The sequence below is a fragment of the Sciurus vulgaris genome, assembly GCF_902686455.1.
Source record: "Sciurus vulgaris genome assembly, chromosome: 3".
NCBI classification, from domain to species: domain Eukaryota; kingdom Metazoa; phylum Chordata; class Mammalia; order Rodentia; family Sciuridae; genus Sciurus; species Sciurus vulgaris.
In genome coordinates, this window is record NC_136463.1 from 85,558,226 (window position 1) to 85,583,550 (window position 25,325).

A 25,325-nucleotide genomic window follows, 5' to 3' on the forward strand; every position below is an offset into this window, starting at 1 on the left:
TCATAAATAAATAATACAGTGATATAATGTCACTTCCATTTTCATAATCTAAAGTAAATTCTAATTCTAGATGGGAAATATAATTATACTTTTATTATAGCCCCCAGGTGTTAGTACTTGAAAAAAGGTACTACAGATAAATACTTAACTTGGAAAATTTGCTAGTCAATAAATTAGAAACCTCTGAGTCAGTGGGTAATGGTATGTGTAATATACCTATGTTGTCATAACGATAGCAACTACAATAGAAAAATTTGCCCTCACTTACTTCACAGCTGCTATTTGGTCCTTTACTTCTATTGAGCCCAATCTTCGATGAATCTCCTGTAAAATTTTGAGGCCCTGGAATCCACTTCCTCTGCCATCAAATCTTGCTATAATCACATTATCCGTATCAAGAAGGACAGACTCCCAGTCAATGTGGAACTTATCTGTAACCAGCTGGCCTCCTGGTTCTTCATCCCTGAAAACGGCAACATATTGAATGAATGTGAGAATGATGGACAATCTGGGAAAAGTTTTAGCTTTCATGCTTACTAGTTAACAAGAGTTATGGCAAGGACCTGTGTTGGCTATTAAATTTTTGATAATTCCTGATGATAAATTTGAAAGTAAAAGAATCATTTTCCTTTGTAAAGTTTTAAATGAAAAGTTCTCTGAATGAAATAAAAATATGTCTTAAAACTGCACAGTTCAGATGAAGAAAAATGCATAGTGATTTCTATAGATATTTCTAAAGAATGATTGGCAAGTTGACATGTCTGTATTTCTTCAAATGTGCTTTAAAAATATCTTGCAGGTGGTTTGTAGGGGTTGAAGGTTCTGATAAGAGAACAGAACCAATTATGGAAACCATTTGCTAATTTAACAGGAAATGTAACACCCTAAAGAATGTCAGACTCAAAAAGAAATATTGCATTCATGTTTCCTGAGTCTCCCTCTCCATGGTGGAATTCTTACAAGAATTCGACAGTGAGAAAAATTCTTTTTTAATACTGAAGTTGAGAGCAAGGAAAGGAAGCAGAGTCACAGATGTTTGAAAAATCTGGAAGCTGGATGTAAAGAAGGACACACAAATTATAAAGCATGAACTTTCTCTCCAGAGGAAAAATGTGGGTACAATTTTTAAATGTCAGACTAAAATGATGTTTTATTATTTCATTTTCTAGAATACAGAAAAACTAAAGCACAGATTCTCATAAAATCACACAGAATATCTAGGTCCAAGTCTAGGTACAGTTCAAACAGGTAGCTAGACATCTATGTGATAGATAACAAGGAACATAAAAACACCCAACTCGGAAAAAAACCCTCCATTGTTAGTGGAGTCACACAACAGAAATTCCTACCCCATTTACTCTCCAAGGGAAAGATACCAAACTCCTTCCTTCATTTATGCAAATGTTTATCTAGAAGCACCAATTCACAAAGCAATCCTCATTAGCAAGCATTTGGGTTATAAAGTTTACTAAAGTAAATAACCTCTGAGGAAGAAATAGAACTGGAACTGAGAAGATAAAGGGACTATTTTGAAGCTGCAAGTTAGACAAAGGAAGAAATAGGGAAAATGAGAAGACCTTCAACAACTAAAGTATATTGAACACTATTTAGGAACTGACTTGTGTTCCCCCCAAATTCATGTTAAATTGTTGCCCCCCGTACTTCAGAATGTGATTATATTTGGAGATAAGGTTCTTAAAGAGGCAAAGGTAAAATGAGACCATTAGCGTGAGCCCCGATCCAATCTGACAGCTGCCCTTAATTGACATGGAAATTTGTACACTCATGGGACCCAAAGGATGTACATGCACAGGGAATACTGCCTTGTGAAGAGGTAGCAATGTGTGAAAAAGCCAAGAAGAGAGACTTCAGAGGAAACCAACCCTGTAGTATCTTGATCTTGAACATCCAGCCTCCAGAACTGTGGGAAGAAAATTAATTTCTCTTCTTTAAGATACCCAGTCAGAACTATTGACTTATGTCAACCCTAGCAAACTATTTCATGTATCTTTTATGATCTAAGCAAGTGCTGAAAAGTCATTATTTCCTTAACCTACCAAAATTTAATTAAACTTTTAGGGGAAGAAGTTGTCTGTTACATTGCTTATTACATTTATAAATAAGAAAACATTATCTTAAAAAAACTGTAACATGGAAGTTAATTAATCAAATCTCCCTCCATTCCTTCCTAAATCTCACATTTAACTGTGATCTTCTGACTCAAATCAGGATCTACCTTGTCTTTCCACCAAATTTGCATACTTAGCCTTCTAAAACGTTTTGCATTTTATTTTTTATATTAATTCTTGCAACCTTACTTTCTGATCAGAAAGCTGGGAATTAACTACTGTACATATCTGTGTGCCCTAACCTAGAATTCTAATTGCCTCATTAAGAATGAAGACTGTTTTATTTCCTTTTCCCAGGTGATACTGATACAGTTTGTCTAGCATTTGAGAACTGGCATGAATCATTATGCATAGTACTATTTCTGCTATATGTAGGACACAGTCTAAGCTTGTTGAACTAGACCTTTTCAGGAAAAATAGACTGACCTGAAGTTTAAAATGAAAAGACTTTAAAATACCTGAGTGGACATAAAGATACTGTACTTTGGAAACTTTGGGATTTACTGCAAATATTACGATTCACAGAGGACAAGATACCAAAGTTAACTTCAACCTTTAATACTTAACTGTAAAAATACCAAAGTTTGAGTCTCAACCTCACTTTGAACATAGGCAAGATTCTAAAGCCCTAAGACCCCATTTCTCTATCAATAATATTGTTAAAATACTAACCTGTGTCCTTCAAAGAATTCTTTGTAGGCATTAAATGATATAATGTATTTGAAAATGCTAAATGAAATAAAATGAGTAAATCCATTAGGGGATGCATAGAACAATAAAAATTCTTTTTACTATATTATTTTGAGCTTATGTTGAGCTATTTATTGTCCAAAGTAGAGTAGAAAAGGGTTTTGACTAGTCACACAGAAATTAAACTGCGTAATATCTACAGACAAAATACAACTGCAATGTTGAATGAGCTATTATGTCATTGGGACTACAATTTTCTAGATGGACCAATGACAGCTAAAGCCTTAAAAGAAAATAAAAAGTGCAATCAACAGACCCTTTGGAATGATAAGCAGAATATTGTGAGCTTTTAAGTTAGGACTGTTCATACTAGACTCTGGCAGCAATACTAAGGTAGCATAAAATATTTAATTAATTTGGAAGATGTAATTTTCCAGTTTACATGTGACTCTCTGCATTGTTCATAGCTATTTTAGGAGTTCTCACCTAAATTTAGCGAAAATGTGAAAAACCATATATTTTATGGCAGACAAATTATTTTAAAATACAGTTTAAAATATGGCATGTTTCAAAAATATAATCAGTAAATGACTACACATTTTCCAAAACAAAAATGTTCAGTAACTGATTCATGTTTGCAATACCTAGGGATAAAAATTCAATTTCACTCCTTTAATCTCTTGTCTAAATTGACATTTTTAACTTCGATGTTGTATTTCTAAGTTTTTAATGTCAGAATAGTGATTTGTGTTGATATATTATGAACCAAAGATCCTGAACACATTTCTTTAATTGATGCATAGTGTAGGTATGACTATTTCAGGAAAGTTTAAAAGAACATGGGTTTGGTGTTAATCACTGCCATTACAAGGAACAGGCAGGCACTTGGAGGACTACAGTGGAGGTTAATTGTTCACAAAGGGTAAGAAAAAAATAAGCTGAATTTGTTTTGTAAATTAAGTCAAGCAAAGAGTATTCATTCAGTGAGGGAGGTCCTGCAAGACATTTGGTGGCAGGAATGGTCACAGGGAATGTATTACTGTGTATGTATTCACTACAAAGTAAATGGGTAACATAACTTGTGGGCATATTGGTCATGCAGAATCACTGAGCTCCAACCATTCTTCTTTCTTTCTTTCTTTCTTTCTTTCTTTCTTTCTTTCTTTCTTTCTTTCTTTCTTTCTTTCTTTCTTTCTTTCTTTCTTTCTTTCTTTTCTTTCTTTTTCTTTTCTTTTTCTTTCTTCTCCTCTCTCTTTTTCTCTCTTTTTTTGTATGTATTCCTCATTTTTCTTCTACAATACTTTGTTTTTGTCTTTCCCCTCCATCTCAGAAATCTCTGGGAACCCATAGAAAGGAGATTGTTTCAAAAGGGGAGATTGTTAAGGTTGGGGATTTAAAAATTTGTTGAAATTTGCAAAAAATACAGAATAATTCATTCTGTTTTAAGAAGGGGAAAGGTCACAGCAATATGAAACTTGTTTTTTTCCTAAACACAAGCAGCAGAATCAAATGAAGGCAAATTTTTTTTTAGAAGTTCAGGTCTTCAAGGGCAGAATTCTCATCTACTTCAATATCTGCAACACTGGGTGAGTCAGAGTGGATGTGGAGCTCACAATACAAGGACGTAATAAAGTACAGAAGCACAAACAAACCACAATCCCAGAAATCTTTAAAATGACAGAACAAGATCCATTTTATGACATGAGTACATTATTTATACTAACAGTAATTTAAAGAGATGAGGTTCACAGAGTGGCATTTAAGTGAAAACAGGGTTATAGTTATATTCAGAAGACAAACGTCTTGGTCCTTGACTTTTCAACCAATCTGCTGAGTCACCTTGAACAATTATATGCTTTTAAAATTTTTATTCTTTGTTTCTATTATTAAATATTTGGTAAGAAGTTAAAATCACAAATAAGCAGGATGGTAGTTTTTGTTGTTTCTTCTTTTTATGTGACACAGGTTTTCACTAAATTGCCCAGGTTGGTCTTAAATTTGCAGTCCTCCTGTCTCACTTTCCTGAGTAGCTGGGATTAAAGGTATGTGCCACCACACGCGGGGCTTTATTTTATTTTTTGATTGACACATATTATTTATTAAGTGCAATACATTAAAAAAAAAAGACTTCCTTATCAGTAAAACTTTGGTTGCAATAAATGGAAGGATAATATTTTCTAATACAAGCAATTTGCATGACTGGTCCAGTGTGTGGCAGAGTTTTAGCACTGCTCTTCTGTCAGCTGCTTTATCTGTGTTCAACTGACTGAGGTAGCTGAAGGAGGAGACATAGAAAGAATTGCTTATAGTCATATCATTTTTTGCTCTTTTTAGGTCTAAAATAGATTGACTCAGCTGCATGAATGTCCTGTGAAGAGACAGATTCATTGAGAAACAGGTATTGCAATTTTGTTCTAAATAAGATGCACAAAAAATAAGTATCAAAGAAAGAGTAAAGAATGGAATGGAGATCAAGGTAGACAGGGGAAAGAAAATGCATTCTTCAAAGAGTCACATCACACTAAATTAGAAAGAAAAATCAATTGTCAATGCTTCTGATTTTGTTATTTAGGAGGAATTTTATTTTATGGTAGCCCATGAATTTTAGGTAGGAGATTAATTTTAAACACTATATTCTTTGCTTTAAGTCTGAAATTTCGTCCATAGGGTTTTACAATAAGTGATGGTATATATACATACATATCTAAAGTCTAAAGTAGTTTGCCTTTTTTCAAGTAATATATATGTGCATATATATACATTGGCTAAAGATCTCTTGGGCCTATTCCTTTACTTTCTTATTTTATTGTCCTTCAGTTCCTTCAACTACATGGATTTTCCTAAATAAAGTATGGCAGGATGAATTTGGTGTATATTTGTTTCATCTTTTAGGAGTACCATTACATTTTTTTCCTGTCAGAGAAATCTCCTTTTAGAGATGTTACTAATATCATCTTCAAATGTCTTACCCAGGTTAATAATTTCTTGGTTGAATTCCTTTTCTTCTGAGTCATACCCAGGAAAGCATTTGAAATGATCAAGGCTGTTCATACAGATATCCACACTCAATTTTCCAGTTCCTAAGATACTATTTCTGGTAATGATTATGATGAGGTTGACCTAATAATAAATAGGTAATTAGTTTTGCCAAGTGTTTCAGCTTTTTCAATGCTGTGATCAGAAGACCTGACAAGAACAGTTAGAGGAGGAAAAGTTTATTTTGGGGCTCACAGTTTCAGAGGCCTCAGTCCATAGATGGCTGGCTCCATTGCTCTGCAGCCAAGGTGAGACAGAACATTGGGGTGTAAGGGCATCCTAGGAGAAAGCAACTCAAAACAAGACAATCAGGTAGTAGAGACAAGTCAAGAGAGTGTGCATGTGGGCTATGACAAGTAAGGCCATATGGGAGCTCTGAACAAGACCTTTGGAAACAACATCATCATGTCATGTGCCCAGATGCTGGATGTGAAGCTACAGGACTCATTAGCCCAGCTAGATTTCAGTCTTGCTTTGGTCCTATCTGTTCATTCCATACCGCAGTTTCTCTATATGGAAATGCCTTTTTATATTGGACATATGTAAATAGCTTTTGATTTTTATAGGGGAAACATAAAAGTTACCTTGAGTCCCAGAGGAGAGTTTGGACTTGGACTTTTGGGTAATCCTGAAACTGTTAAAGATTATGGTGATTCTTAGAACTGGACAAAATGTATTTTCATTGTGAGATGAACATGAAATTCTGGGGGCCAAGGGTAGAATTTTATGGTTTAGAGATGAAGTCCCCAAAAGCTCATTGTAAGACAATACAAGGAAGTTTACAGGTGAAATGATTGGGTTCTGAGAGCTTTAACCTAATCAGTGCATTAATCCTGTGATAGGGATTAACTGGGTGATAGATATATAGGTAGATAGAGTGTGCCTGGAGGAGGTGGGTGATTAGGAGTGTGTCTTTGGAATATATATTTTGTGAGCCAGGCTTAGTGTTTCTGCCTCCTGGTACCATGTCCTGAGTTGCTTTTGCCTACTCCACTCTTCCACTGTGATGTTCTACTTTACCTTGGACTCTAAGGAATAGGGTTGGCCATCTATGAACTGGGACCATTGAAACCATGTGCACCAAATAAACTTTTCCTCCCCTAAAATAATTTTAGTCATAGCAGGGAAAAATCTGACTAATACACCAAGTATGTTCTCAAATTGTATTAATCTTTAATCACTTTTATTCACCTACTTGCATTTATAGACCCACTATTAAATCTTTTAGAAAAATTTGTTTTAATTAATGATTTAAATCTTATTGGGAACTGAGAGTATAACTATTGAAAGGGATATGGGTGGTATGGGGATCAAATGAAGTTGAACTGACACCTGGCCCAGTGACTTTAAACAAATGACTTTTCTTCCTATATTTGATTATCTTTGGCATGGAGGATGAGAGTTATGACAACAATTAAAAGAGTATACTGTATAACAGTGATTAAACAAGACGTGTGTGTGTGTGTGTGTGTATGTATGTGTGTGTGTGTATATATATGTACTTTACATATATATATATGTAAAGTGTGTCCATGGTAGGTGTCCCAGTAGTTTTAACCGAGTTCTGGCTAATGCTTTGGACCTAAACTTTTACCTTCCATTCTTGTCAGAAGATAAGCTCATCAAATCTGGTTATTTCTAGTCAAGTCTACATTGATAATTCATGTATCCATATTCAAAAACACAGTTTCTAAAGGAAAGTGAACTTCGGTCAACAAAAGTGTTCTAGATGCCCATTCCATCTGCACAACTACACATAATTTAAAAATCTTTTTTATGAATAAACTATTAGATAATTCTACCTAAAATAGTTGATAGGACATGTATCAAAATCTTTGCTGACTTGACTTGCAGTTGTTTAGCAGTAACTTTGTACATTTGAAAGAAAAAGAAGTATCTTTTGCATCTAGTTATGCTGGTCAACATAAATCCATTGAGTGACTGCCTGTCCCTTTGTAAGTCTATCACCTATGTGTTCAAGGTATCTTGTAAGTTTCTTCAGAATTGGATTAGTGCTTTCAATTTCTTTCTTCTTTTTTTTTTTTAGGTTTTATTTATTTATTTATTTATTGTAAACAAATGGGATACATGTTGTTTCTCTGTTTGTACATGGAGTAAAGGCATACTATTTGTGTAATCATAAATTTACATAGGATAATGTTGTTTAGAGTATCTCTGTTCTCATTGTAGTTTATTTGAAAGAAAATGTCTTTAGTATTTCTACTTCTTATATACTTGGGTGGATCAATTCACTACATTTTAGGGCAATTTAATATTGTTGTCTTTCACTGCAGAATGAACATGGAAAAGTGAATTTAAGTCTTTTTTAATAAAAAAATTATCTCTTTAAATTATTATTATTATTATTATTATTATTTTGCCATGCTGAAGATTGAACCCAGGGCCTTGCACATGCTAGGCAAATGCTCTACCACTGAGTTACATCCTCTGATTTTATCTTTCTAAGAATTTTTTCTTATAGCACATTATAATTATACATAATAGTGAGATTCATTCTGACATACTGCATATACTCATAACATAATTTGGCCAATTTCATTCCAATTATCTCCCTATTCCCTTCTATCCTCCATCCTGCTGATCCCTTTCCTATAGTCTACATGTCTCCTTTCTATTCTCCTGTGCTCCTTTCCCCATTTTTTTTCTCTCTAGCTTCCATTTATAAGAGAAAAAAAAAAATAATCAATCCTTGACTTTTTGAGTATGGCTTATTTCACTCAACATGATTTTCTATAGTTCCATTTATTTTCCTGTAACTGACAAAATTACTCTCTTTTTTATGGCTGAATAAAACTCCACTGTGCATATATAGCACATTGTATTTATCCATTCATTTATATTTCATTTTGTTTTTTGAGATAAAGTTTGACTATAATGCACAAGATGGCCTTGAACTTAGAATCATCCCGATTTCATCCACCGAGTACCTGAGGTTACAAGTGTTCACTATCATGATCAGATTCAAGTTTTTAAAAATTTCTTTGAAAACAAAACATACAGTGGATTTATGTTTTATGACTTTTTACCAGCAAATTTGAGAAAGTCTTTTGCATTTATAAAAACTGAATTTTTTCCATATTCCTTCTCTTTACAACTTTCTTCTTTTTTCTTGTGCCATGATCAATTATTACCTACTGAAAGCATTCTTTTTTGCATGAAGGGAATTTGATCCTATTTTGCTCTTTCTCTTGAATAGAAGCCAAAGATCGTCTCCTTAGCCAGATGCAAAAATTGCATAACAACCCTCATGAGATCAATGAAGAAAAAGTGGAATCCAGTTCTCTATATCCAGTTATTTACATTGTAAGAGGAAGCCAAAAACTGAAAGCTTATCAGTAAAGGTTGGAGCATTGAACAGCATGGATATTAATGAGCCAGCTCTAAAACTCAAAAATGTACTGGTAGTATTATCCACACAAAATTAACCTCAGGATAAACATCTTAGACATCACATGAAAATATAAGAACGGAACCAATAGAAAAGCACCTCAGGGACATCTCCTGGACAGAAAATGTGCAATAAAATGGGAGGAAGCTTCAATCTCTTAATCATCTCTGCTGTCAAAGTCTTACTACATTAATTCTTATCCTTGGCCAGTTCCTATTTGAGACAATTTCTAATGGAGTAGGTGAGGATGTAGAAAGAAAAGGGGGTAGGAATATTTTTTCTTTGGGAACAGTTATATCACTATGGACCTAGAATAGCATTTGCTCAATTCCCTTGCATTTAGAGGGGTCACACCTAAGTCACAGTTAAATGACATCTTCACATATCTTATAAACAGACCAAGGACAGAGAAATCTATCCTCTTCTTCATGTGTATATAACTCATGTAAATCTCTTATGAGAAGGTTTGCTTTAGAAATGACAGTGAAAAATATTCTAGTGCTGACTTAATGTGGAAGTATTTTAGATAAAAATAGAACAAAGTAGCTAAACAAAAGAACCACATAACAATCTTCACAACAAACTGAGGTTTTTCCATTTCCTCAAGGAAAGGAGAACTGTAATACATAGTGTATATGTAGAGATTGAAATGGACTTGTAATATTGGAGTGGATGCTAATTATACACAAACTTTGAATCTCCATTTTGGCCTAAGTAGGGCAGCATGAAAACCTTCAGTAATGTATGGTGTACATATTTTTTTAAAACATTTTTTCCTAATCCTTTAGCTGTAGTCTAGACATTTATTTATCAATAAAAATGTGACTATATAAAGAAACTTAACTATATGAAGTTAAGTTTCAATCTTAACTTACATTGTTCTGTTCAATGAATAATAATAATAATAATAAAACAACTATAGCACTATAAGCAGGTACTAATAGTAGAAACATTTTACAATTTAATAAACTAAGATTAAAAATTATAAATCATAAATAAATAACTCCATCTTTTTAGCATAATTATAAGACTGAAACTCAGGAAAATATTCATTTAGGATCTCTAGCATATAAATGATTATGTTGCCAAAGAAAAAGAAAATTGGAATTATTATTTTTATTATTAGAATTATTATTCTTAGTAGAAATTGAAATTATCCAGAATAGGATTTAGATTTAGATGTTAAACAGCCATTACTTATTTGCTAAGTTCTAATTCTAGTCTTTTTGATTCTATGCTACATCTTCTGAATGCCTTTTTCCCCTATAATTATTTATGGAAAAACTAATAAAAGTCTTCAAATGTACCCTCCTGTCAAGTTTTCATCTCTTAGTAGATTCCGGCATGCAGCACATTACCCTCCACTTCTAATCCTAAAGTATCCTTACCCATAAAATGGGAACTCTAATCTCTGTAAAAACTCTGTTTCACATTTTAAATAGCAGTAAGAAATTCATGGGGACATTAAGATGCATTATCTACAGTGTGAAAGAACAAGGTTAAAATGTTTGAGGAAAAAAAAATGAAATGATCACCTTCTACCTTCCATTACTTAGATTAAATGCCAGTGTCTTTTCTCCTCTTAATAATTCCCAGCATATTAAATATGGGTACATTTTACATCCATTAAAATGAGGAAGATTAACAAAAGTGAGAAACTTAAAATTTAAGCTTTGAATCCCATTACATAATAAGGTAATAACTGCTCTTTGAAATAAATATTAGCCCTCTTGTCCATATCAGACAGTATATGTGTTATTTTTGCATGAAACTGAACACAAAAATGAATGAACATTTAGTATGAAAAAAATGAAGGATCACATAATGTTAGAGGTTTTTGGAATATATCTGTCTCTACCATTGGGAAACAAAACAAATTTACCTCTGGCCATCTGATTTGTTCAAAGTCTAGGAATCTACAAAACAAATAAAGAGTGTAAAGACTTCCCATTAAGTGAACATTTGTTTAGAATTCAGAATTTTATCAAACAGTCTGGACTGAAAATTTGATCTCTCACATGTAATATTCAGGAACTTAGTTATTTTCCAAGATAAGAATTTTATACCAAAGCACTAACATGATGCACATGGAAAATGTTACATTCCAGAGATTATTGTAAACTGTGAAGTGGGAAGAAGACCAGAAGGACATTAGAATTTGTCTGTATAGAAGACTCTTCTGAGTCAGGTTAGTGTTCCCTTTGATAATGTGCCAATAATAATGCAGTGAACTGTGTAGGCAGACAGTAATGGTTTAGGATCCAAAAATAAATAAACTTTCAGGTCAAGCCATGCGTGGTGATGCATACCTGTAATCCCAGCAGCTGGGGAAGCTGAAGCAGGAGGATCACAAGTTCAAAGCCAGCCTCAGCAAAGGCAAGGCACTAAGCAACTCATTGAGACCCTGTCTCTAAATAAAATACAAAATAGGACTTGGGGATGTGGGTCAGTGGTTAAGTGCCCCTGAGTTCAATTCCTGGTACCCGCCACCCCCCAAAAAAATCTTCTCAGTTCAAACCTTAGTTTTGTTCTGCTTGTGATTTCAGGAATAAGATACATGATATATTTTATTCTCAATATCCTTGTATTAAAACTGGGACAAAATATTTATCTCACATGATATCTCTAAGTATTTAAAAGGGTCAATGCATTCTTATCAAAAGGACTCTTACACAATAAACAGTCATTAATATCTATTACTAATTGTTACTATTTGAAGGAGAAAAGTTGAATGATCTAATTGTAAAGACACAGTGTGAAGACATGTGAAAATTAATAGATATTTATTCTTATCCACAAAGACTCTAAGATGGGAAATTCACCTCTCATTTTACTGAACAGGAAACTAAGCCTCAAAGAAGTTGACTTGTGTAGAGACTAAATTTATACACATTATAAACTCTGCAGCCATTTGCTTCTTTCTCTTTTCCCAACTCATTTCATTCTTGATGAATACTCAGGTTGATGGATTTATTTACTTTCCTGTTCATGTACTCATGCATTCATTCTATTGATATTTACTGAATACAAATTATGCTTCAATTCTTGTTCCAATTCCAATTTCAGTCATTTCCATCAAGGACTTTTGAGTTTAACAGAAGAGACAGCAAAGGAGTTATTAATATCTGTTTTGGTTACACGTTTACACTAGATTTGTATATAGAACTTTCCGGAAATGTATGTGAAAGAAGTAGTAGAATTTTTCCAGCAGGGCAAGGAAACTGAGCGTACTGCTGACTGTATAAACATATAGAGGAAGAATCTAGAAGGTGGTGCTTCTCAAGTGAAGATTTCTCTTTCAGGTAGGAGCTGGTTGGTGTGAGCGCTACATTTTCAGATAGGAATTTCAACAAGTTTGCCCTGAAGGTGCAATTAAAAAGCAACCTAGATGCCCTTCAGTTGATGAATGGATAAAGAAACTGTGGCATATATATTCAATGGAATATTACTCTGCCATGAAGAATGATAAAATTATGGCATTTGCAGGCAAATGGATGAAATTGGAGGATATCATGCTAAGTGAGATAATCCAGTCTCAAAAAACTAAAGGATGAATGATTTCGCTGGTAAGCGGATGAGGACATATAATGGGGGGGTAGGAGGGGTTAGCGTTAGGGTTAGGGTTAGGTTTAGGGTTAGGGATAAGGAGGGTGGTAAGAATGGAGGAAGGAAGGACTGTATAGAGGGAAAAGAGGGGTGGGAGGGAAAGGGAAAAAAATAACAGAATGAATCAAACAACATTGCCTATGTAAATTTATGATTTTTAATTAAAAAAAAAAGTCTGAAAAGGTTAAAAAAAAAAAAAAAAGCACCTAAGAGAGGTCACAGTAGCAAACCAAAGGAAGTCATCCCACTAAGATGTCTGGCTCTTGTGGGATTTGAAGATGAACTCTCAGGAAACATCAGTGAATAAAGACAAGAATCTATGGTCCCATGAGTTGGATGATAATCACAATCCTAAACAATCTTTCACATATTAAGCACATGAAAAATACGTATGAAAAAACCAGTGAAAATATGTTTTCAACTGCTGGATATGAATGGCTGGATAATTTCACTCACTGTGAATGAAACAATAAATTTTATCATGCTCTTTAACACAAAAATTATACAGAAAACAGCTCAAAACCAGCTCACTTGTATCAAGATGACCAAAATATAGGTCTCTTATGTGTAAAACTTTGATTGAATGATGACAATACTTAGATGAAAATGAATAATGCTCCCCAGTTAGAATTTCTTTGTGTTAAAAGCATGAGAATGACCATACACATAAATTTCTTGAATTTTATCCATATTCACTCAATACATATTTGTAGAGTGACTCTTCTTAAGAGCTAGTTGCAAGCATTGCCTGATATTTGGGATGCATAAATTAAAAGACTTAAAAATCTTCATTTTCTTAAGATATTTAAATATTTCTTTAACTACAAGTTATTTCCCTAAGTACTCACTTCCAAAGTATGGATCTTGCTTCAGAAACTTTGGTTAAAAATCTAGTGGGAGTCAGGAATTCCCTAAAGAACATCTACAAATATTCTTATAAAAGTTTAAGTTGAACAGTGTTATACCACAAATTTGTCTCAAGATCATGAAGGGGGCTTGCAGAAGGCTGTGGATGTAGGAGGAGGAAGATACTAGGGAACATGATAGGATACAGATGGAGTACGAAGTAGAGTGGAAGTATATTTTGGGAAGGTTAGTCCTGATGGATGACCAGGGGTTCCCTGGGATTTAAGGAGAGGAAAAAAGTCAGGGAAGCACCATACATCATATTGCTTCTGGAAATTCATATAACTTGTTGAACATTCACTGTCCCCTTGGTTTAGACCTTTATCCAGTACGGAAGGTACGGGCAGATGTGACAGAGCAGACAATGGGATGAGATGATGGGCCCGTGGCACCACACTAAACTCCACGGTACAACTCTCTGGATTGTTTCTACCAAGGCCGAGGCTTTTTAGATTCATTTTACGTATTTATCACCTAAGCATCAGCAATGGTCCTATATTGCTCACATTACTTTCAGTCCTGCACTATTACAGAATGACAGAAGGTTCCTCTGTGTATGCTGGCATTGTGAAAATATACCGAACAGGTCTAAAAACTATGCCTGCACTCTTTTAATCACTCCATAGCCATTACTACAGCTTCTTCCACATAGAACAGCATGGTATACATATGTTGTACTACATTTCATATACATGAGTAGGAAACAAATAATATAAAGAAAACAGACATGAAGTTATAAATGTTGAAAGTGACAGAATATAGAATTAAATACAGATGACTGGGCCTTAAAGGACTCACTATAGAGTTACACAAAAAGACTAGAGAAAGACAAGCATTTGGAGGGAGATGAGAGACAGGAGTGGGGTATAGGCAGGGAAAGGGCATCATGACTACATAGAGACCACAGTAAATCCAAGCCATCAGGGTCCATCTGTGGTGGCAATGCTTCTTAGATTTTCTATTACAGAAAAAATATTCTGTCCCCATTAATCCACTTATCCTTTCAATAACATAAATTAGGTTAGGGTAGAGGACACATGGCCAAGAGAAGTTCTCAGAGGGCAGTTTCTTCTGAGGTCCCATAATGAAGATTTAGCCATAAGGTTGTTTCCAAATGGCCAGAGGCCATTTCTTTCAAGGCCAATTTTTCTTTCATTCAGGTACATGATTCTCCAACTCCTGACTTCTCCATAGAACTTCTCCATAGAACTAGATGTGAACCCACCTCCACAGATCAAGAAATGTTTCATAATTTGCTGAGTATCAGATACAGTGCATAGAATAGCAATAAAGCAGTCACATCTAAAACACTAAATCAGCTCATAGACTCATTAAATAGTGGCCACTCCACATATTGCTTAGCAATGTCTAATTGCTCATTTATGAAATAGTATTTCAATTCTTACTGTGTTTAGATTGTGAAGTCAATTTGTTACTGAGAATTGGATTTAATTATAAAAGAAAAATATGCCTTTAAATTATGAGCAGTTTAAAATTGTCTTAAAAATACTTTATACTTAAGTCATTGTGGCCCACATTATATCTCCAAGTACAAATATTTTAGAAATGAACATGATATTTAAAAGAATAGAAAATATTATAAATATAAATTTTTAAAAAATCCTTAGTTTGGTGTTGGTGCCATCTTCAGCATAACTCCTAAGAATTTACTTCTGAAAACTAAGGAGTCTGAATAAAGTGAATTAATATTTAATGTGAACAGGATTTAAAAATAGAATTAACTTGACATGATTTAGCATTCCCTCTTTCCCTCCCTCCCTTCTTTACTTTTTTTCCTTCATCAACCAAAAATGCAGCAAAGTAAATTCTGTGGTCTGACTATACCACTTTAAATGCTTCAGTAATATCTACACATTAAATAATTTTATGAATACTAAATCACACATTAAATATTTATATTGATAAAATTAAATACTCAAAAATACTACTATCCATAATAATAATTATGACTATGCTTACAATTTATTATACACTTCCTCCAAGTGTTTATGCTCTACCAAACACTAAACTAATATATATTTTATATAAACATTTTGCATATTAAAATACTATATATGAATATAAAATACCACAGTATTAGCTTCAATTAATTTATAAGGAAGCAGAAGCTTAGAAAAATTAAGTAGTGAGTTGGTAAATCTTGCAGCTCCAATTTGAACTGAGTTTTAGCTGGCTCTAAAATCAAAATTTTTATAATCCTGCTTCTAAAAATGATGCAAGTCTCCTTTTTCAATGAGGCAAATATTTAAATTGGTTCCTTGTACAGATTCTTACTTTCCTCTCACGTCAAAAATATCAACAAGACCAAAGCACAAGCCTAATGATAAGACAAGCCAGTTAGTTTCTCAAAGAAAACTGAAATAATCTGTAACCCTGGTTTGCTTTCCCATGTGTGGCAGGGATCTACAGCAGGTGGATATGGACTTGGGTATAATTGCCTTCGCAGTCACACAAATGACAGCTACCCAAGTAAACTACGCATATAGGGCTTCTGTTTTTTTACTGAAGCATAAATAATATACAATCTTTAGATCCCTTTATTTTAAAAACAATTAAAACACTTACATTATTAATAGAAGAGCATACTGGTTACGATCCATAAAGTCTTTGGGAAAGGACAATTGTAAAGGAAGTTCTTTTAAAGAAAGAAAAAAAAAATATTAAAGTTGGAGAGTCACTCACATGTAAAACTATAAGATGCAGAGAAAATTGTTTTTGAATAACAGCGCATGCACAGAACTTTACCATAATCGTCGATATGAAGTATTTTTATCTCTGACTTTACTATCTTCTTCTTCTGGATAGCTTCCTTCAGCATAGAATTGCTTTCCAATATAAAATATTCTATAAACCAAAAATGACAGTATAAATAGCTAACTCCTGTGCATTAATTGGAATCAGTACAATACCACACAAAAATCACCAGTTGTTACCATTCAGCAGTCATTGTGCTAGGCACTGGCTAAGCTCTCACAATTTGTCTCCTAAATTACTACAACAATTTTCTAACTGAACTTCCTTACCCCTGTGAAATTTTCTTCATTTACACCTATATGCCAAAATTAGCACTACATTTGCAAAATGAAAATCTAATCATAATACTACTCTGCTTAAGAATCTTGAAAGACATACAGAATTATCCAACATTAAATGGGGTGAAATTTGAAATGTCTGAATACCAATACAAAACTCAGGATAAGAACAAAATTAATCAGTAAAAACAATACAGAAATGACACAGATGATGTATTTCCAGATAAGGACATTAAAACAGATTAAAACTATAGTCTAGCTGTTCAATAAGAAAAAAAGCACGAACATGTAAGATATTCCTAAAAAGAAAAACTGCAGAATATGAAATATATGAAATGTATAGTCTAAAATAAAAAATATACTGGGTGGAATTAATATTAGATTCTGTAGTAAAGATCAATGAACTTTACAGCAATAGCAAATATTGAAAATTAAGCAACAACAAATAATTCAAACTGACAAAACATAAAGGGGATGTTAGTAACTTGCTGAAATTTTTGTTTATACTGTATTAAACATATAGGTCTATTTGGGGAGATATTGCATATTAAAATATGTAAGTGTGTATAAGTCTATATTCATTTGAGTCTTTAATATCTCCCAGACATGTTATATAGTTTCTATTTTAGGGTACTTATATGTTTTCATTAGATTTATTACTAGAAATTTTAAATTTCTGATGTTATTTTAAAAGTATTTTAGACGATCTTTTGATTTTTATTGCATTTTATAAAATGATCGCATTTTGTATATCCATCTATACTATAACCATTATAAATGCAATTATTTCTAATAGTTTATTCTGCTATTACATAGTTTTTGTTTGTTTGATTGGTAACAAGTATGTCTTCTGCAAATGGTGACACTTTCACTACTTATGTGTCTTTCTCTTACTACTGTTCTGGCTATATCCTCTACATGCGTATGGAAAGGGTTGGAGCAGGCAATCGTGACTTCCCCAAACCTGGAGGGAAAGCCTCAGTCTTTCACCATGAAGAATGGCATCAGCTATTCTGGAGGCTAAGGCAAGAATATCATGAGTTTGAGCCCAGCCTGGGCAATATAGGGAGACTATTTCAAAATAAAATCAACTAAAAAATAGAAGAATACTGCCAGCTGTTGAACTTTTGTAGAAATCGTTCATCAAATTAAGTAATTTTTGTTTTTATATTGCTGAGTAATTATTAATTACTATTAATGTATTATTATAGTTTATCAAATGCTTTTTCTAAATCATTTGCGTTGTCGGTATATTATGGTGAATACACTGATTACATGTTGAAGGCTACAGCAATATGAATTCCTGTGTAAACTTCATATAATCATAATGTATTATCCTCTCTGAAAATTGCTAGGTTTGACTTGCTTCTATTTAGTTAAGGAGTAACACATTTAAATTTATGAAAATTTTATTTATCCATATAATGGGTGACCTTATATTTTCTGAAAAATTTTGTGCAAGCTTGTTGCTAATTTATTGAATGTTTCATAGAATGCACCAGTGAAATTATCTGGAACTGGAGTTTCATTTCTGAAAAGAATGTTAATCGTAAATTTAAAAAATTTAGTAAATAATAGTATGTTTATGTATTATGTTACTTCTCAAGTGAATATTTACCAGCCTATGTCTTTTAAGGAATCCATCCAGTTTATCTAAGATATCAGATTTACTGGTATAAAATTTCTTATTATATTCCTTTATTATAATTCTAAGTGTCTGTAGGATGTGAATTACCATCATCTATTCTATTAGTGAAAATGGTAATGACACTGTACTTGTTCTCTATTTCCTTACATATCTCTTTAGAATTTTATCAATTTTATTGATCCTGTCATGGAAGTACATTTTTCTCTATTGCTAGTCTATATCATATCATATGCCCTTTTGTTTTTGGTGATTTGAGATTTTTTCTTCATCACTGAAATTCCACAATTTCCACAATGATTTTATTGTTTTATACTTTGATGTGGTTTTATTGAGAGGTATCATGCTTATTTTTTATGTTCAATTTTTATTTTTCATGAGATTTTGAAAATTATTGACTACTATTTCATCAAGTATTTTTATTAGCCACATCTACTTTATGACTCCAATTAAAACTATGAAAGATGAAGATATTAGCCTGTGATTAATTGTAATTTGGTTGATTTCTTTCATTCTTTTGCTCTCTTCCCTAGAAATTTTTAGATTTCTCAAGTTCACCTATCTTTCATTTGGTGCTGTTTGTTATGCTTTTAGTATGCTCTAATAAAGCTTTTATTTAAGACATTTTAAATTTATAAAGTTCCATTACAAAAATACATTCTATTTATTTTCCTAGTTTTCATTTTTAATATATTTTAATAGTCTATCATATTTGTGAGTGGGTTTTATCATCTCTATCATTTCTAAATCTGAGTCTGAATATTCACTAGTAGAAATTCTGAGTTATATTTTTTAATTCTTTCACATACCCCCCAAATTTTTACTGGACACTGACCATTGGAATATTTACATTTTTGAACTTTAAATTGCACTGTAATTTTTATAAAAATTGTTGGGCTTGCCTGGTGTGGTGGCACATGCCTGAAATCGCAGCAGCTTGGAAGGCCGAGGCAGGAGGGTTGCAAGTTCAAAGCTAGCCTCAGCAAAAGAGAGGCACTAAGCAACTCAGCCACACCCTGTCACTAAATAAAATACAAAATAGAGCTGGGGATGTGGTTCAGTGGCTGAGTGCCCCTGAGTTTTATCCCCAGTACTCCCCTTCCCTCCCAAAAATTGTTGGGCTTTATCTGGCAGATGTTTATTTGTAGGTCGGCTTGATCATTTCAAGATTTTAAGATACCCTTTAGTGTAGGTTTGAATGACCCTTTTTCTATGATTAGTTTAATTCTACTAAAATGCATGGCTCTTCTGGGATGTGCCCTAAATACCCTGGTGTTCCAGCTGATGAGAAAAGGAACAAGGCCAGCACTGGGTGAGCTCTGGCTTTGCTTAGGTCATGAAGTGTCTTGCAGCACATCCTCAGATGAGTATTTCAGAAAGTCTCCAGGTATGCAGCTGTCTGCTGATATTTGGGGTTCTCTTTCCATGAACCTTCCTCTTTTCTAGGATCAGCCCATCTTTCTAATATTCCTTAAGCTCCAACCCTTCTGAAAAAAAATTTCTGTCTCTTCAACTCAAAGGTATCCATGGCTGTACCTGGATTATTCCTTTCTGCTCTGTAGTTCAGAAAATATTTCCAACCTTAAAGCCAGTGGATTTATGACACTAATTTATTTCTTTCCTTCCTTCAGGGATTGGAGATCCTTGTTGACTAACATCCAACAACATAGAATAATAGTTGTTTCATATATTTTATTCAGTTTTCTTTGATTATTTTTTTTTTTCTTTCTTGGTGGAGGTAGGTGGCCTGGTTAACTTTGCATTATCTGATAACCAGAATAAGAGCATTTTAATGATGTTAAATATTTGTAATTGAGTCATTATGGTTAAACGTGAATTCCTAAGAATGAAATGCAAGATGTACAATCTGGCTTCAGTCTACTCATGTAGCCTCATAATCTTTCATTGTTTCCTGAACTGTTTTGTTTTAGCCACGCTGAACAACTTTTTCTTGCAAATGAGAATAATTTCATAACTTCTCATTTCTGTGTGTGAAGGTTTCTTCCTCTTGAAATGCCTGTCCACTGACTTCTTTCCATTAGCTACATCTGTTTATTACAATATAATAATCATTTCATTCCATGTCACTCTCATTGGACTGTGACTTCTACATCAGGCAAAGCCAACTACATCTGTGTAAATAAATGTCTTCCTCTCTAAGTTGAGAAGATTGAATGTTCCTCGAAGTGTCTTACATTTTTAAAATGTGAAAGAAAAACCCCAGATTATTTAAACACTTGCAAATTTTCAAGGAAGCTATCACACAGCCCATCTTAAATATTTAAAAATGTAAATTCTTAAAATTTGTATTATTTTTCAAGGGTTTACCATTTATAATATAAGCACTAACTGTAAAATACACTTAAGTATTAGAGTAAAAATAATCCTTTTAAAATGTAGAAGTAAATCTCACTTGATATTTTTAACTATAAAGGTAGGCAATTTATCTATTAAACGTTTACTTTTATACTTCTCACAAGTCATTCTAATTTAAGAAATTCTTAATAAATGTGTAATATCTTATTGTATTAACAAATAATTAAATAATCAAATAGATACCTCTAGAGGCACCAAGGTAAGAGTAATATGCTAGGAATTTCCTACTGTTTTTTATAAAATGCAAATGGGGAGAAACCCAATTATATATAAACTAAACTAATTATATGATTATGGCCATAGTTAGAAAGTTTTACTTTCAAATTGAACACCATTAGTTTACTCATGAAATAAATATCCAGCATGGCTACAGAGAAATAAATTCTAGGTAAGACAAATAAATATAAAGATTAAAACCATTTTCAAAATATGAAAAATACACAGCATTCTTTTCATGATAAATTCAAAAAGTACACTTAATACACATTTTTTCTTAAAACATCGTAAATAGGAGATAATGTCAGTGAGTGTATTATTTTAAGTACAAAGTTAAGGAAGCAAAGAGAAGATAATGAGCACAGAAAACTGAGAAGGAGATGAAAACAGGAAAGAGGCAGTATAAGGAGGGATGAGGAAAAAGGATGGAATCAAAAAGAACAAAAGGAATAGAAGCTCAAAAGAAAGAGAAAAAGAAAGAAAACATGAAGGTAGAGAAGGACAAGGCTGAAATTTCAAGGGACAAAATGGAACAGCAGTGCTGTATTCTGAATATGGTTTGTCCCCCAGATTCATCCAGGAGATGAATCATCAGAGCCCTATGTCCCCAGTGTCAGGAGGTTGGAAACCTAATCTGACTTTGCTGTTTGTGAGGGAACCCCCATGAATGAATGTATGCAGCTTTATAAGCAGAGGGAGAGAAACACACCAACACATATATACATGTGTTCTCTGCCTCTGTCATGAGATGCTTTGTGCCACTTGGGACTCTGACAGCAAGAACACTATCACCAGAAGCTGAATCAATAGGGTCTACCTGATATTGACCAGGGAATCTTCAAAACTGCAAGCCAATATAAACCTCTCTTTTTCTTTATAAAGTTAGCCTGCCTTAATTATTCTGCTTCAGTAATGAAAAATAGACTAATATAGAAAGCAGTGTAAGACATAGGACTTTTGAAATATTAACTAAGTAAAATTCCACATATTTATCCCATGTCTTCAGTCACTGAGTATTTTATTGAAGGATTTATTTTTCAGTATAAAAGTTATATGTTCATTGTAGAACATTAAGAAAACACTAAAGAACAGCAGCATAATCATTTGGAAGGCTGCCAGACAAATGTAAGAACTTTTAATATTTGCAAGTATTATCTTCTTGCATTTTTATGTACACTTTCAAAGGTTTTTTGAAGCAGCATAAAACTTTTGATTCCTAAATCACTTAAAAATATAGCTTAAATGCTTTTAAAAAAATTAGTGCTTATAAATATATTTTTATCTTAATCCTGTTAGGAAAGTGATGGCATTCAATCATTAGAATAATTTCTTAAGATTTTTAATAAAGGGACTTTTTAAACAGACGTATGGACATTGGGGTAGGAGGAACCTGAGGGATAGTACAGTGCTGGGATGTAGCTCAGTGGTACAGCACTTGTCTAGCGTGAGGAGGTCCTGGGCTCAATCTCCAGTACCAATAAAGAAAAAGGGGGATAGGGATAGTATAGTAACCCAAAGCGGACGAGAGTGGTTAGGCCTGATGGTCAGGAGAGAGTAGTTTATTAGAACCTCCATGCAGATGGTTGTGCAAGGGATCCATATTGAGGGGTCAATAAAGTTAGCCAAAGCTTACAGTCAACCTGTGATGACTCTTTAGAAACAGGACTGATGGAAAGATAACTTCAAGTCGCTTGTTTCCTCTCCCCAGTTGCCTACCTTGTTCCTATCCACTGAATCCGATGGTCAACCACAGGCAACAGAACCAAAGTTATTTACACAAGCTACTTCAGAGTCAGAGGACATTGGGGAATGGAGAGTTAAACATGATTCTGGAAGGGTAAATGGTAACCATCCAGGGGACTGAGTAATATTACATTAAAATTCCCTATGAAGTCCTATTTTTTTTCTGTTACTTATAATATTTTTATTATCAATAACTTTGTTAAAATAATTTGATTTAGAATTATTTTCTCAACCAAACCACCAAAAATAAATAAAAAGGACACAAAATATCAAAAGCTTATGATGAGTTTTTTCCAAAATGGTGGTTGCAATTGGTATTTCTGCCAGCAAGTTAGGAGAAATTATTTATATCCTTATCGTTAAAGTAAAAATTGTATACTATGAGTTTGTTAGGAAAACTTACATGGCATTTTTCATTTCTTTGACAACTATTGGGTTAAAATGTTTTTAATGCTTGCTAAATATTTTAATATTTCCTTCACAAGTTTCTCTTTGTGACTTTTTTCTGTGGCTCAAAAATGAGTTATTACTGATTCATTGGTGCATTTACTTTCATTAACTAAAAAACAGACTTATTGAATATAAATTTTATCAACATAAGTAATTGTTCTTTGAAAAGTGAACACCTGACCACTGTTTATAGCCATTTTAATTTTTTTTTCTTGATCATGAGATAATTAGATTTGGCATCTAACTGGGAAGATCAGAAAGACTTCCCTTAAACAAAAATGTTTCATCATTTGCAACAGACAATTTTGTAACTTGCAGAAAAATGTTTCATAATTTGCAGCAATGTTATTATAAAAACATTGTCTTGTTACAGTAGAATAAAATTAAAATCAGATGGGGACTCTCCTTTTAATTCATCCTCTGTTAAAAGCAGAACATACAATGAAATACAAATAACTGTAATTTATTAAGTGTGGGCTGCATGTTATGAATGTATTTCATCCTTACTACAAACTCATTTGCTTATTTCCCTAAGAAGAAATTGATCCTTTGAGGCATTAACTAACTTGTATCAGATCCCACAAGAAGTATATTATGAACTCATATCATATAGTAATTTCTCTAAGAATTCATGTCATTCACTCCTTCTTGTATTTCATCAAACATGCCATCTTTATTATCATAACTTTTGCTGTCACTGTTAGTATTGAACAGATTGAGTTTGCTTACTATAATCTTTTTAAGATGTATACTGGGGACAGGGATAAAGGAATAAACAAACACTAAAATATATGCTAAGCCGTCTTCAGGCCAGACAAAAACAACAGGAATAACAATAACAAAAACTACAACACAAATTTGAAATCTTTGTCCAGGGCAAGCAGTAAGCCTGCATATGGTAGTATTGAAGTATGAAATATTGTAAATAAGTAGAGTATTGGTAGTATTGACATGTATAAATGGTGCCTCTTTGCTCAAAATAATATTTATCATTCAATTTTCCACTTTTATATCTGTGTCCCTTCTAGCTGACAACATCCGAGACTCCTACTTCAATAAAAGTTATGTGATACACTACAAAAACACGATAGAAAAAGTTACCATTGTACTATAGTAATTATAAACCCTAACTTGAAGTCAAACTGCTTTATTTGATTCCTGGCCCTGCCATTTATAAGTTTGACTTTGGCCAAGTTATTTAACCTCTCTGTGACTCAGCTTCCTCATCTGTAAAAAAGAGATAATAAAACTCCCTATCTTAGGGAAGTTCTAAGGATTAAAAGATTCAACAGAATGAGCCTCATTTAGATAACAGTAGTTTATGCTTAATCATTGGAGCATAAGAGCATTGATTAAATAAATCTAAAAAGAAAAGGAGAAAAGGAAGCAAAGATGAAAGAAAGAAATAACACAGGAAGGAAGGAAGCAATCTGGATATTCATTCCTAAAATTAGCTCAAGCATACATTTATTTATCCACCTATAGCAAGTACATAAACACAATATTGTCCTTGCCTTGGTTACATTGCTTGATAATGTATATATCCTTTTAAAACTAAAGCTGAATAAGTATAAAATAAACAAAAGTGAGTATATTAAACCAGAAGATATAGATATCTTTAAGAGAGTATAAAATTTATAAAATAATATATCTTTCATAAGTATTCCAAATGTCCATATAAGGCATTGTTCTGAAGGGACCTGAAGTCCACAAAAGAATGACCCAGAGCATGAAAGGTTCAGAAGGTTGAAATGCACCTGCCTCATTCTTCATTCCTCATTCCTCATGGTAGGTAGATGGTAAGTGCCTCATTTCAGGCAGCTAAGATCCAATCCCAGCTATAAGATAACTCAAACCAATTGATTTATTTTCATTCTTCAGCTTTCCCCATGCTGGGTTTGAAGAAAGTCCTATATGACATCCTGAATAGCAACATAATGCCTAATGTTAATGCCAGCCAGAACTGTTCTAAAGCGAATTCATGTGTACTCACTTGCTGGGTTGTCAGTGCTGTGTAGGCTCACCAATGGGACTCTTGGACCTGGATTTTAAAAATATATGTATAA

General features: G+C 33.2%; 1 protein-coding gene across 2 annotated transcripts in view; it reads right to left on the bottom strand.

Annotated features, from left to right (window-relative positions):
* The window catches only part of DPP10 (dipeptidyl peptidase like 10), a 616,119-nt gene that overhangs the window by 21,920 nt on the left and 568,874 nt on the right, over nucleotides 1-25,325 (bottom strand). For both annotated transcript variants that reach the window (XM_079135626.1, XM_079135625.1), the window contains exons 17-20: nucleotides 25,253-25,300; nucleotides 16,543-16,641; nucleotides 16,363-16,432; nucleotides 269-463 (exon numbers count right to left, since the gene is read on the bottom strand). In XM_079135626.1, the coding sequence (XP_078991752.1) occupies nucleotides 269-463; nucleotides 16,363-16,432; nucleotides 16,543-16,641; nucleotides 25,253-25,300 (412 nt within the window). The remainder of the gene's footprint in view (nucleotides 1-268; nucleotides 464-16,362; nucleotides 16,433-16,542; nucleotides 16,642-25,252; nucleotides 25,301-25,325) is intronic.